Source organism: Melanerpes formicivorus, unplaced genomic scaffold (genome assembly GCF_026170545.1).
Source record: "Melanerpes formicivorus ecotype bairdi unplaced genomic scaffold, bMelFor1.0.p_v2 SCAF_2328, whole genome shotgun sequence".
Taxonomy (NCBI): Eukaryota; Metazoa; Chordata; class Aves; order Piciformes; family Picidae; genus Melanerpes; species Melanerpes formicivorus.
The window spans coordinates 20081-34027 of NW_027144679.1; the positions used below are offsets into that span (position 1 = coordinate 20081).

At 65.9% G+C, this 13947-nt stretch overlaps 1 protein-coding gene across 1 annotated transcript in view; it reads left to right on the top strand.

The window, feature by feature from the left end:
* Nucleotides 1-12678, top strand: part of LOC137461478 (liprin-alpha-2-like) — a gene marked incomplete at its 5' end in the record, with an annotated part of 28991 nt that extends 16313 nt beyond the window's left edge. Inside the window, 5 exon segments of the mRNA XM_068171197.1 lie at nucleotides 816-878; nucleotides 2726-2811; nucleotides 6444-6585; nucleotides 12468-12596; nucleotides 12598-12678. Of these exon segments, the coding sequence (XP_068027298.1) occupies nucleotides 816-878; nucleotides 2726-2811; nucleotides 6444-6585; nucleotides 12468-12596; nucleotides 12598-12678 (501 nt within the window).
* Between the last annotated feature and the right edge of the window lie 1269 nt (nucleotides 12679-13947).

Sequence of the window (13947 nt, forward strand, 5' to 3'; positions counted from 1 at the left end):
AGAGAGCTGGGAGCTGCCCCAGGGCTGGCAGCAGGGCAGGGCAGGTTGTGTGGGGCTGGGAGCAGCCTGCTGGGGTTGGGGATGTCCCTGGGGGCTGCAGGGGGTTGGGCTGGAGGAGCTTTAAATGTCAGTTCCAATCCAGAGCAACCTGTGATGGGACATGGAGCCATGGACACAAACTGAAGCCCAGGAGGCTCCACCTCAGCAGGAGGAGAAACTTCCTTGGTGTGAGGCTGCTGGAGCCTGGAGCAGGCTGCCCAGAGAGCTGGGAGCTGCCCCATGTCTGGCACCAGTGCAGGGCAGGTTGTGTGGGGCTGGGAGCAGCCTGCTGTGGTTGGGGCTGTCCCTGGGGGCTGCAGGGGGCTGGGCTGGAGGAGCTCTGAAGCTCCCTTCCCACCCAAGGCACTCCATGGCTCCATGCTTCTCTGACATGTGGCCCTCGACCCAGGTGCTGCAGCAAGGAGTTGATCTCCTCTCAGACACTTTCCCTAACCTCCAAAGGGCTGCCCAACAGATCTCTCATCACCCCTGGTCCTCCCTGGCCCAGCCCTGGTGTGGGCAGGAGCTGGGCTGGGGCAGCCCTGCTTAGGGAGCAGGAGGTTTGCAGAGCTGAGCAGCCCATGGGCAGCAGCCAGGTGAGGAGCAGGGCAGGGGAGCCGTGGCCAGGGTCCTACCAGGACACATCCCATGCAGCAGCAGCAGCAGCCCCATGCTGGCCAGCCCTGGGGAGGCCATTTGGTGTGGTTTTTTTCCTGAGGGGTCTCTTTTCCTTTCCTGCCTCTGTTGCCTTTTGCCTTGTGGCTGGGTTTGCAAAGAACACCTTGCTGCAAGAGCTGGAAAACACCCAGAAGCAGATAGAGGAGCACCAGCACGACAAGGTAAAGGCTGCTGCAGGGAGCCTGCTCTGCTCACCCCTCCTCCTGCCTCCTAACCCCTGCCCAGGGCTGGTGGCACCTCCTCACGTGCCCCTGAGTGTCTCAGGAGCTTGCATCCCAAAGCTCCCAGCAGCAGGAGGCCACAAGCTGCCCCAAGGCTGGATGGAAGCTGCCCCTGGAGCCCCCCAGGCTGGTTGCCCCCCAGGCACATCCAGTGCCATCCATGTCTGTGTCACACTCAGCCACTCCTGAGCCCTGCCAGCAGCAGCAGTGAGGCCAAGGTGGCTTCCCCCCTCTGTCTCCAGGGGGGTTTGCATCACTTCTCTTTGGTGCTGCTCAGGCAGCCATGACCCCTGCACCCCCCCAAAGCTTCCTCAGCCCCCTCACTCAAAGCAGGGCTGGGGCTGCTCCATGCCCACCTTGCAGAGGGCCCTGGAGCTCTCCAAACCTTCCCTGCTCTCAGCCAAAGCATCTCAGCAGGGTCTACCCCACAAGCCCACCTTGGCCTGTGCTGGGAGGCTTGAGGGTTGCAGCTCTTTGAAGCAGGAGGAGCTTTTGGGGTGTGCCCCATGCCCCCTGCATGCCTGGGGGTTGCTTTTCCCCTTGCCCAGGACCTTGCTGTGCCAGGGGTGAGGAGGTGCAGGCCCTGCTGGCTCCCCCTGGCCGTGGCTGCCCAGCTCAGGGCCTTGCATGGTGCTGCCTGCATGCTGCCCACCCAGCTCAGCCTGCTTGCCCTTGGGGCTGCATCCTGCCCTGCCTGAGGGATCCCAACCTCCCCTGCCTGCCCTCAGCCACCCTCCTCACACCTCCACAGGGCAGTGCTCGGTGCCAGCTCCCCATCAGGATGGGGTTGGCAGCAAGGAGGGGGGAGGATGAGGCCAGCATCCAGTGTGACCCTTGCTAAAGCAAGTGTGCAGCTGAACAGGAGCCAGCAGTGTGGCAGCCTGGCCTGCAGCAGGCAGAGTGTGGCCAGCAGGAGCAGGGAGCTCATCCTGCCCTGTGCTCAGCACTGCTGAGGCCACACCTGGAGTCCTGTGGCCAGCTCTGGGCTCCTCAGGTCAGGAAGGAGGTTGAGCTGCTGGAAGGTGTCCAGAGAAGGGCAACAAAGCTGGGGAGGGGTCTGGGGCACAGCCCTGGGAGGAGAGGCTGAGGGAGCTGGGGTTGCTTAGCCTGCAGAAGAGGAGGCTCAGGGGAGACCTTCTTGCTCTCTGCAACTCCCTGCAGGGAGGTTGGAGCCAGGTGGGGGTTGGGCTCTTCTCCCAGGCATGCAGCAGCAGAACAAGAGGCCACAGTCTCAAGCTGTGCCAGGGGAGGTTCAGGCTGGAGGGGAGGAAGAAATTCTTCCCAGCCAGAGAGATTGTCCCTGGGGCTGTGCTGCCCAGGGAGGTGGTGAGGTCTCCACCCCTGGAGGGGTTCAAGATGAGCCTGGCTGAGGCACTCAGGTCTGGCTGCTCACTTAGGGTTGGGTGATCTGTTGGCCTTGATGATCTTGGAGGTCTCTTCCATCCTGGCTGATTCTGTGGAGCCAAAGCAGAGCATCCTGGTGGGACCAATCCTCCTCCACCTCCCAGTCCCCCTCCACCTCCCAGCAGCATCTCTTGGAGGATGCCTGTGTGTGCCTGCCCTGTGCCCTGCTCCCCCCCAGCCCTGCCCTTCCCTCCCCACTCCCCTGCATGAGACGTTTCTCATCCCCAGCGCCCAAGGGGCTCTGACCCTGGGGTGGGGAAGGGCTTGTTTTGGGGGGGAATCTCTAAAGCTGGGGGTTGCCTGAGGCTGTGGCTGGCCCCAGAACTGGCTGCTGCCCAGGGCTCAGCCAAGCCCTGGCTGTCTCTTGTCTCCCCCCCGAGCAGCGGCGGCTGTCCGACGAGATCGACAAGCTGCGCCTGGAGGTCGATCAGCTCAAGAGCAGGAGTGGCAGCTTCGTGGAGCATGCAAGGTAAGGGCCTCCTGCCACCCCCCCCCTTGCCCTGCCAGCCTGCCCACACCCATGCCTTTGGGGGCTTTCAGGGCTCCAAAGGGGTGTTTGCACCGGGGGGCAGCCCGGGGACTCCTCTGCTGGACAGGGAGATGCAGCTGCTGGGAGCAGAGGGCACCTCAGCAGCCTCAGCAGGGAGCTGCAGCCAGCACCAGGCATGGGACAGAGAGTCACAGAGTCATGGAATGGGCTGGGTTGGAAGGGAACTTCAACTTCATCCAGTTCCAACCTGCTGGGGTGAGGAGCCCACAGCTGTGTCTGTGCTGGAAGCCAGAGCTAACCATGGAGGGAAACCACTGCCCTGCCATGCCCAGGGACACCTCCCACCACCTCAGCTTGCTCCAGGCCTCATCCAGCCTAGCCCTGAGCACCTCCAGGCAGGGAGCAGCCACAGCCTCCCTGGGCAGCCTGTGCCAGAGTCCCCCCAGCCTCACTGCCAAGGATCTGTCCTGGGATGAGACACAGGCCCAGCCCAACTGGAAGGCCCCAAAGCTGCTCTTCTGAGGGCAAAACCCCACTGGGCATTGGCTCTCTCACTGCACAGAGGGCTCAGGCTGTCATTTGCTCACCCAAAGCCCTCCCCCCCCGAGGAAAGGTGGCACAGAGCCTCAGGGCCCTGGTGGCTCTTTTGGCCATGGGGCAAGAGAGGCAGACAGCAGTGTGAGGATGGGGCTGCTGTGCTGGGGATGGGCTGCTGGAGCAGAAGGAGCCTCAGCTGAAGTGTTGCAGGCAAAGGAGAATGACCTCCCCCCTGGTTTGAACCTTCCTCTCTGCAATGCTCTTCCCACACCCTGTCACTTAAAGTCAGATGAGGGACTGGGAGCTTCCAGCCCAGAGCATCATGAGGGGAGGGAGACCCTCAGGGCTGAGTGCTTCAAGAAACCAGGGGGATAGGAAAGGAGGATGGCAGCATGAGCTGCCCCCAACCCCCCAGCCTGCCTGCAGACCACATCCTCTCCTGATGGAGGGCAAGAGGCAGCAAAGGATCAGAGAGAGCAGCCAGCAGTGGGGAAGGTTCACCTGTGGGGAAGGCTGCAGCAGATGGAGAGGAGCCAGTGGAACCAGCCTCAGGTCTGTCAGCAGCTGTGGCAGGGAAGGGAGAAGGCCTGGAGGCTTCATGTCTGTCCTGGAGAGGGGAAAGAGGAGAGTGAGGAAGAGCTTGTGAGGATGAAGGACAGCTGAGCACCAGAGGAGTGTCTGGAGCGTGTGTGGAACCTCTCTGTCTGGGTCTGGCAGAGCAGGAAGGAACTTGTGGTAATTCCTTGGAGGAGAAATCAGCAGAAAGCTCAAGCTACAGGGACCAGAATCATGCAGCTGGGGCAGGGCAATGCCAGGCACTGACACAGGCTGGGCAGGGACTGGCTGGAGAGCAGCCCCAAAGGAAAGGCCTTGGGGGTGCTGGGGGAGGAGAAGCTCAGCAGGAGCCAGCAGGGAGCACTGGCAGCCCAGAGAGCCAAGCAGAGCCTGGGCTACAGCAAGAGAAGTGTGGCCAGCAGGGCCAGGGAGGGGATTCTGCCCCTCTGCTCCACTCTGCTGAGCCCACAGCTGCAGCTCTGGGGCCAGCTCTGCAGCCTCTGTGCCAGGAAGGCTCTGGAGGGGCTGGAAGGTGTCCAGAGCAGGGCCAGGAGGAGGAGCAGAGGGCTGGAGCTGCTCTGCTCTGCAGACAGCCTGAGAGAGTTGGGGTTGTGCAGGCTGGAGAGGAGAAGGCTCCCAGGAGACCTTCTTGTGGCCTTCCAGGAGCTGCAGGGGGCTGCAGGAAAGCTGGGGAGGGACTTTGGAGGGTGTGAGGGAGGGACAGGACTGGGGGGGAGGGATCCAAACTAGAAGTGGGGAGCTGGAGATTGGCTGTGAGGAAGAAGTTGTTGGCCAGGAGGGTGGTGAGAGCCTGGCCCAGGCTGCCCAGGGAGGTGGTGGAAGCCTCCTGCCTGGAGGTGTTTGCAGCCAGGCTGGAGGTGGCTGTGAGCAAGCTGCTGTGGTGTGAGGTGTCCCTGCCCATGGCAGGGGCTTGGAGCTGGCTGAGCCTTGAGCTCCCTTCCAGCCCTGGCAGTTCTGTGACTCTGTGATGCCTCAGCTGCAGCCTCAGCATTTCCCTGAGGCTCCTTGGTCTGTTTTGGGCTCAGGAGCAGCTGCTCAGTGGCTCCACAGCTTCAGTCCCCCCCAGCCTTGGGCTGTGCCTTCTCCTGCAAGGACCAAGCTGCCCCCAAGCCGAGCTGCTGCTGTTGGAGGGTGCAGCCTGGGCTTGGGATGCTGGGGTGAGGAGCCCAGAACTGTGTCTGTGCTGGAAGCCAGAGCTAACCATGGAGGGAAACCACTGCCCTGCCTTGGGCCACTGCTTTGGGCATCTCAAATGAAAGCCTCCTGCTGTGGCAGTGCAGCTGGGGAGTGTGACCCTGCTCAGCTGCATGCCTGGGTGTGCAGGGTGAGGAGCAGCAACCAGGCAAGGTGGAGCTATGCAGCAAGAGCCACCAGGGGCCACAAGTGACCTGGGGCCCAAGAGCAGCCCCTACATTGCTCTGCCTGCCCTCTGCCTGCTCCTCAGCTCCAGCCTCAGCATGGAGGAGGAGGAGGAGGAAGGATCCCCAGCTTGTTCCTGCTGGGAGACCCCAAACCACACTCATGCCCTTGCACCTGGAAGATCCAAGGGGATCCACTGAGAAAATCTCCCTCTGGTCTGTACCATGGAGATGGAGAAGAGGCTCAAGGCCATGCTGGGAGGTGCAGGTTGTGCTCAAGAGGGAAGCCCAGAGGGGAACTGCTCAGCCCAAGGCTTCAGCCCAAGGCTTCATCCCAAGCCCAGAGGGGAACTGCTCAGCCCAAGGCTTCATCCCAAGGCCAGAGGGGAACTGCTCAGCCCAAGGCTTCATCCCAAGCTCAGAGGGGAACTGCTCAGCCCAAGGCTTCATCCCAAGCCCAGATGGGAACTGCTCAGCCCAAGGCTTCATCCAAGCCCAGAAGGGAACTGCTCACCCCAAGGCTTCCTCCCAAGCTCAGAAGGGAACTGCTCAGCCCAAGGCTTCATCCCAAGCTCAGAGGGGAACTGCTCACCCCAAGGCTTCATCCAAGCCCAGAAGGGAACTGCTCAGCCCAAGGCTTCATCCAAGCCCAGAAGGGAACTGCTCAGCCCAAGGCTTCATCCCAAGCTCAGAAGGGAACTGCTCAGCCCAAGGCTTCATCCAAGCCCAGAAGGGAACTGCTCAGCCCAAGGCTTCATCCCAAGCTCAGAAGGGAACTGCTCAGCCCAAGGCTTCATCCCAAGCCCAGAAGGGCACTGCTCAGCCCAAGGCTTCATCTCAGGCCCACTGCACACTTTTGGGCCAGACCTGGCTGGTTCTGGATCAAAGTGGGAGGGGGGCTCAGGTCTGAGCTTCCTGCAGCATCTGCAGTGGCATCCTGGGGGGCAGTGGGGCCCCTCTGCCCTGAGCCTGTCTCTGCATCACTCCCTGCAGGGCAGGACAGCAGCACTGCTGTGGGCAGCCTGCGTTGCCTCCTCCTCCTCCTCTGCCCCGAGCCAGCCTGGGCTGCCAGGGGAGCAGCCTGGGGGCGAGGCCCAGCTGGCACGGGGCAGCCTGCACAATGGGAGTCTTTCTCCCCAGGTCCCACATGGGCAGTGCCACAGACCTGCGCTTCCCGCTGGGCGCCGTGGTCCATGCCCCTGCCGAGCCCTTCGGGGCGGCCCCAGGGCTGCCGCGGGCACAGAAGGGAAGGTTCGGAGCGCGGCGCGAGGAGCCTGCCAAGGTAAGCCCTGGGCACGGGGCTGGGGCTGCCCCTGCCCTGCTGCTGCTCCCCCTGCCCTGCTGCTGCTGCCCCTGCCCTGCTGCTGCTGCCCCTACATGGCCTGGGCTGGGGCTGCCCCTGCCCTGCTGCTGCCCCCACATGGCCTGGGCTGGGGCTGCCCCTGCCCTGCTGCTGCTGCCCCTGCCCTGCTGCTGCTCCCTCTGCCCTGCTGCTGCTCCCTCCGCCCTGCTGCTGCTCCCTCTGCCCTGCTGCTACTGCCCCTGCCCTGCTGCTGCTCCCTCCGCCCTGCTGCTGCTGCCCCTGCCCTGCTGCTGCTCCCTCTGCCCTGCTGCTGCTCCCTCTGCCCTGCTGCTGCTCCCTCCGCCCTGCTGCTGCTCCCTCTGCCCTGCTGCTGCTCCCTCCGCCCTGCTGCTGCTCCCTCTGCCCTGCTGCTGCTCCCTCCGCCCTGCTTCTGCTCCCTCCGCCCTGCTGCTGCTGCCCCTGCCCTGCTGCTGCTGCCCCTGCCCTGCTGCTGCCTCTGCCCTGCTGCTGCCCCCACATGGCCTGGGATGGAGCTCTCCCTCTGCCCTGCTGCTGCTCCCCCTGTCCTGCTGCTGCTGCCTCTGCCCTGCTGCTGCCTCCACATGGCCTGGGATGGGGCTCCCCCTGCCCTGCTGCTGCTCCCCCTGCCCTGCTGCTGCCTCCACATGGCCTGGGCTGGGGCTCCCCCTGCCCTGCTGCTGCCCCCTCTGCCCTGCTGCTGCTCCCCCTGCCCTGCTGCTGCCTCTGCCCTGCTGCTGCTCCCCCTGCCCTGCTGCTGCCTCTGCCCTGCTGCTGCTCCCCCTGCCCTGCTGCTGCCTCTGCCCTGCTGCTGCTCCCCCTGCCCTGCTGCTGCCTCTGCCCTGCTGCTGCTCCCCCTGCCCTGCTGCTGCCTCTGCCCTGCTGCTGCTCCCCCTGCCCTGCTGCTGCCTCTGCCCTGCTGCTGCTCCCCCTGCCCTGCTGCTGCCTCTGCCCTGCTGCTGCTCCCTGCCCTGCTGCTGCTCCCTCTGCCCTGCTGCTGCTGCCCCTGCCCTGCTGCTCCCTCTGCCCTGCTGCTGCTCCCCCTGCCCTGCTGCTGCTGCCTCTGCCCTGCTGCTGCCCCCTCTGCCCTGCTGCTGCCCCCTCTGCCCTGCTGCTGCTCCCTCTGCCCTGCTGCTGCCCCCTCTGCCCTGCTGCTGCTCCCCCTGCCCTGCTGCTGCCCCTGCCCTGCTGCTGCTGCCTCTGCCCTGCTGCTGCTGCCTCTGCCCTGCTGCTGCTCCCCCTGCCCTGCTGCTGCTCCCTCTGCCCTGCTGCTGCTCCCCCTGCCCTGCTGCTGCTGCCCCTGCCCTGCTGCTGCTCCCCCTGCCCTGCTGCTGCTCCCTCTGCCCTGCTGCTGCTCCCCCTGCCCTGCTGCTGCTCCCTCTGCCCTGCTGCTGCTCCCCCTGCCCTGCTGCTGCCCCTGCCCTGCTGCTGCTCCCCCTGCCCTGCTGCTGCTCCCTCTGCCCTGCTGCTGCTCCCCCTGCCCTGCTGCTGCCCCTGCCCTGCTGCTGCTCCCCCTGCCCTGCTGCTGCTCCCTCTGCCCTGCTGCTGCTCCCCCTGCCCTGCTGCTACTGCCTCTGCCCTGCTGCTGCTGCCCCTGCCCTGCTGCTGCCCCCTCTGCCCTGCTGCTGCTCCCTCTGCTCTGCTGCTGCCCCTGCCCTGCTGCTACTGCCTCTGCCCTGCTGCTCCCCCTGCCCTGCTGCTGCCCCTGCCCTGCTGCTGCTGCCCCCTCTGCCCTGCTGCTGCTCCCTCTGCCCTGCTGCTGCCCCTGCCCTGCTGCTACTGCCTCTGCCCTGCTGCTCCCCCTGCCCTGCTGCTGCCCCTGCCCTGCTGCTGCTCCCCCTGCCCTGCTGCTGCTCCCCCTGCCCTGCTGCTGCTCCCCCTGCCCTGCTGCTGCTCCCTCTGCCCTGCTGCTGCTCCCCCTGCCCTGCTGCTGCTCCCTCTGCCCTGCTGCTGCCTCCACATGGCCTGGGATGGAGCTCTCCCTCTGCCCTGCTGCTGCTCTCCTGTGTCCTGGGGCTGGGGTCTCTGCTGCTCTCCTGTGTCCTGGGGCTGTGGTCTCTGCTGCTCTCCTGTGTCCTGGGGCTGGGGTCTGCTCCTGCTGCTGCTCTCCTGTGTCCTGGGGCTGGGGTCTGCTCCTGCTGCTCTCCTGTGTCCTGGGGCTGGGGTCTCTGCTGCTGCTCTCCTGTGTCCTGGGGCTGGGGTCTCTGCTCCTGCTGCTCTCCTGTGTCCTGGGGCTGGGGTCTCTGCTGCTGTCCTGTGTCCTGGGGCTGGGGTCTCTGCTGCTCTCCTGTGTCCTGCGGCTGGGGTCTGCTCCTGCTGCTCTCCTGTGTCCTGGGGCTGGGGTCTCTGCTGCTCTCCTGTGTCCTGGGGCTGGGGTCTCTGCTCCTGCTGCTCTCCTGTGTCCTGGGGCTGGGGTCTCTGCTGCTCTCCTGTGTCCTGGGGCTGGGGTCTCTGCTGCTCTCCTGTGTCCTGGGGCTGGGGTCTCTGCTGCTCTCCTGTGTCCTGGGGCTGGGGTCTGCTCCTGCTGCTGCTCTCCTGTGTCCTGGGGCTGGGGTCTGCTCCTGCTGCTCTCCTGTGTCCTGGGGCTGGGGTCTCTGCTGCTGCTCTCCTGTGTCCTGGGGCTGGGGTCTGCTCCTGCTGCTCTCCTGTGTCCTGGGGCTGGGGTCTCTGCTGCTCTCCTGTGTCCTGGGGCTGGGGTCTGCTCCTGCTGCTCTCCTGTGTCCTGGGGCTGGGGTCTGCTCCTGCTGCTCTCCTGTGTCCTGGGGCTGGGGTCTGCTCCTGCTGCTCTCCTGTCTCCTGGGGCTGGGGTCTGCTCCTGCTGCTCTCCTGTGTCCTGGGGCTGGGGTCTGCTCCTGCTGCTCTCCTGTGTCCTGGGGCTGGGGTCTCTGCTGCTCTCCTGTGTCCTGGGGCTAGGGTCTGCTCCTGCTGCTCTCCTGTGTCCTGGGGCTGGGGTCTGCTCCTGCTGCTCTCCTGTGTCCTGGGGCTGGGGTCTGCTCCTGCTGCTCTCCTGTGTCCTGGGGCTGGGGTCTGCTCCTGCTGCTCTCCTGTGTCCTGGGGCTGGGGTCTCTGCTCCTGCTGCTCTCCTGTGTCCTGGGGCTGGGGTCTCTGCTGCTCTCCTGTGTCCTGGGGCTGGGGTCTCTGCTGCTCTCCTGTGTCCTGGGGCTGGGGTCTCTGCTGCTCTCCTGTCTCCTGGGGCTGGGGTCTCTGCTGCTCTCCTGTGTCCTGGGGCTGGGGTCTGCTCCTGCTGCTCTCCTGTCTCCTGGGGCTGGGGTCTCTGCTGCTCTCCTGTGTCCTGGGGCTGGGGTCTGCTCCTGCTGCTCTCCTGTGTCCTGGGGCTGGGGTCTGCTCCTGCTGCTCTCCTGTCTCCTGGGGCTGGGGTCTCTGCTGCTCTCCTGTGTCCTGGGGCTGGGGTCTGCTCCTGCTGCTGCTCTCCTGTGTCCTGGGGCTGGGGTCTCTGCTGCTCTCCTGTGTCCTGGGGCTGGGGTCTCTGCTGCTCTCCTGTGTCCTGGGGCTGGGGTCTCTGCTGCTCTCCTGTGTCCTGGGGCTGGGGTCTGCTCCTGCTGCTCTCCTGTGTCCTGGGGCTGGGGTCTCTGCTGCTCTCCTGTGTCCTGGGGCTGGGGTCTCTGCTGCTGCTGCTCTCCTGTGTCCTGGGGCTGGGGTCTGCTCCTGCTGCTCTCCTGTGTCCTGGGGCTGGGGTCTCTGCTGCTCTCCTGTGTCCTGGGGCTGGGGTCTCTGCTGCTCTCCTGTGTCCTGGGGCTGGGGTCTCTGCTGCTCTCCTGTGTCCTGGGGCTGGGGTCTCTGCTGCTGCTCTCCTGTGTCCTGGGGCTGGGGTCTCTGCTGCTCTCCTGTGTCCTGGGGCTGGGGTCTGCTCCTGCTGCTGCTCTGCTGTGTCCTGGGGCTGGGGTCTCTGCTGCTCTCCTGTGTCCTGGGGCTGGGGTCTCTGCTGCTCTCCTGTGTCCTGGGGCTGGGGTCTCTGCTGCTCTCCTGTGTCCTGGGGCTGGGGTCTGCTCCTGCTGCTCTCCTGTCTCCTGGGGCTGGGGTCTGCTCCTGCTGCTCTCCTGTGTCCTGGGGCTGGGGTCTCTGCTGCTGCTCTCCTGCGTCCTGGGGCTGGGGTCTCTGCTGCTCTCCTGTGTCCTGGGGCTGGGGTCTCTGCTGCTCTCCTGTGTCCTGGGGCTGGGGTCTGCTCCTGCTGCTCTCCTGTGTCCTGGGGCTGGGGTCTGCTCCTGCTGCTCTCCTGTGTCCTGGGGCTGGGGTCTCTGCTGCTCTCCTGTGTCCTGGGGCTGGGGTCTGCTCCTGCTGCTCTCCTGTGTCCTGGGGCTGGGGTCTGCTCCTGCTGCTCTCCTGTGTCCTGGGGCTGGGGTCTGCTCCTGCTGCTCTCCTGTGTCCTGGGGCTGGGGTCTCTGCTCCTGCTGCTCTCCTGTGTCCTGGGGCTGGGGTCTGCTCCTGCTGCTCTCCTGTGTCCTGGGGCTGGGGTCTCTGCTGCTCTCCTGTGTCCTGGGGCTGGGGTCTGCTCCTGCTGCTCTCCTGTGTCCTGGGGCTGGGGTCTCTGCTGCTCTCCTGTGTCCTGGGGCTGGGGTCTCTGCTGCTCTCCTGTGTCCTGGGGCTGGGGTCTCTGCTGCTCTCCTGTGTCCTGGGGCTGGGGTCTCTGCTGCTCTCCTGTCTCCTGGGGCTGGGGTCTGCTCCTGCTGCTCTCCTGTGTCCTGGGGCTGGGGTCTCTGCTGCTCTCCTGTCTCCTGGGGCTGGGGTCTGCTCCTGCTGCTCTCCTGTCTCCTGGGGCTGGGGTCTGCTCCTGCTGCTCTCCTGTGTCCTGGGGCTGGGGTCTCTGCTGCTCTCCTGTGTCCTGGGGCTGGGGTCTCTGCTGCTCTCCTGTCTCCTGGGGCTGGGGTCTCTGCTGCTCTCCTGTGTCCTGGGGCTGGGGTCTGCTCCTGCTGCTCTCCTGTGTCCTGGGGCTGGGGTCTGCTCCTGCTGCTCTCCTGTCTCCTGGGGCTGGGGTCTGCTCCTGCTGCTCTCCTGTGTCCTGGGGCTGGGGTCTCTGCTGCTCTCCTGTGTCCTGGGGCTGGGGTCTCTGCTGCTCTCCTGTGTCCTGGGGCTGGGGTCTCTGCTGCTCTCCTGTGTCCTGGGGCTGGGGTCTCTGCTGCTCTCCTGTCTCCTGGGGCTGGGGTCTGCTCCTGCTGCTCTCCTGTGTCCTGGGGCTGGGGTCTCTGCTGCTCTCCTGTGTCCTGGGGCTGGGGTCTCTGCTCCTGCTGCTCTCCTGTGTCCTGGGGCTGGGGTCTGCTCCTGCTGCTCTCCTGTGTCCTGGGGCTGGGGTCTGCTCCTGCTGCTCTCCTGTGTCCTGGGGCTGGGGTCTCTGCTCCTGCTGCTCTCCTGTCTCCTGGGGCTGGGGTCTGCTCCTGCTGCTCTCCTGTCTCCTGGGGCTGGGGTCTGCTCCTGCTGCTCTCCTGTCTCCTGGGGCTGGGGTCTCTGCTGCTCTCCTGTGTCCTGGGGCTGGGGTCTCTGCTGCTCTCCTGTGTCCTGGGGCTGGGGTCTCTGCTGCTCTCCTGTGTCCTGGGGCTGGGGTCTCAGCTGCTCTCCTGTGTCCTGGGGCTGGGGTCTCTGCTGCTCTCCTGTGTCCTGGGGCTGGGGTCTGCTCCTGCTGCTCTCCTGTGTCCTGGGGCTGGGGTCTCTGCTGCTCTCCTGTCTCCTGGGGCTGGGGACTTGTGGCCCTTCGCCTGGCGCCTGCAGGGGGGGATCCATGGCTGCCCCCTGGGGCTGGGCTGAGCCCTGGCTCTCGGGTGGGGGTCTGCAGGGCCGGTGCCAGGGGGCAGGAGGCTGCTGGGCAGGAGCTGTGGGCGTTGCTCCTGCAGGACTGGGAGCAGGCCCAGGCTGGCAGCGTGCTGGGCACAGGGCCCCACGGCTTCGACAGCGACCCTGAGATCTCGGACGTGGACGAGGACGACCGCGAGACGCTCTTCAGCTCCATGGATGTGCTCTCCCCCTGGGGGCCACTCAGATGCCCAGACCCTGGCCATGATGCTGCAGGAGCAGCTGGATGCCATCAACGAGGAGATCAGGTAGTGGCCATGGCTGACCCTGCCCTGCCCTGCCCCTGCCCTGCTCTGCCCTGCCCCTGCCCTGCCCCTGCCCTGCTCTGCCCTGCCCCTGCCCTGCCCCTCCCTGCCCTGCTCTGCCCCTCCCTGCCCTGCTCTGCCCTGCCCCTGCCCTGCCCTGCCCCTGCCCCTCCCTGCCCTACCCTACCCTGCCCTGCCCTGCCCTGCCCTGCCCCTGCCCCTCCCTGCCCCACCCTACCCTACCCTGCCCTGCCCTGCCCTGCCCTGCCCTGTTCCCCCCCCTGCCCTGCCCTGCCCTGCCCTGCCCTTGCCCTGCCCTGCCCTGCCCTGCCCTGCCCTGCCCTGCCCCTGCCCTGCCCTTGCCCTGCCCTGTCTTGCCCTGCCCTGCCCTGCCCTGCCCTGTCTTGCCCTGCCCTGCCCTGCCCTGCCCTGCCCTGCCCTGCCTTGCCTCTGCCCTGCCCCGTGGCAGCTCCAGGGGGCTCTGATGGCCTAAGGGGGAGGGCTTGGGACAGCTTCAGCCAGGGGAAGGGCTCCAGGACAGCCAACCAGAGGGCTTGGTCCCTCCTGTCCCTCAGCTGCACCAGTGGTGGCTCACAGGAGGGATCTCTCACTCCACAGGATCACAGCTCACAGATGTCAGGGGCTGGCAGGGACCTCTGGAGATCCTTGAGTCCAACCCCCTGCCAGAGCAGGGTCACAGCATCCAGCACAGGTCACACAGGAACACATCAGGGCTGCAAAGTCTCTAGAGGAGACTCCACAACCCCTCTGGGCAGCCTGCTCCAGGGCTCTGGCAGCCTCACAGTGCAGAAGTTCCTCCTCCTGCTGAGCTGCAGCCTCCTGTGCTGCAGTTTCCATCCACTGCCCCTTGGCCTATCCCAGTGCACAGTGAGCAGAGCCTGGCCCTGTCCCCTCCCTCCTGACTCCCAGCCCTCAGCTATTGATGGGCACTGATCAGATTCCTCTCAGCCTTCTCCTCTCCACACTAACCACCCCCAGGGCTCTCAGCCTCTCCTCCCCAGGCAGTGCTGCAGTCCCTTCAGCATCCTTGCAGCCTCCCTTGGACCTTCCCCAGCAGATCCCTGTCCCCCCTGGGCTGGGGAGCCCAGAGCTGGATGCAGTGTTCCAGGTGAGGTCTCAGCAGGGCAGAGCAGAGTGGGAGGAGAACCTCCCTGGCCCTGCTGGCCACACTTGAAGGGAAGGACCCCCAGGAATGGGAGGAGGCCTCGTGGTGTGCCTCAGCTTGGGGCTGCTGTGGATCCCGAGGGATCTTCCT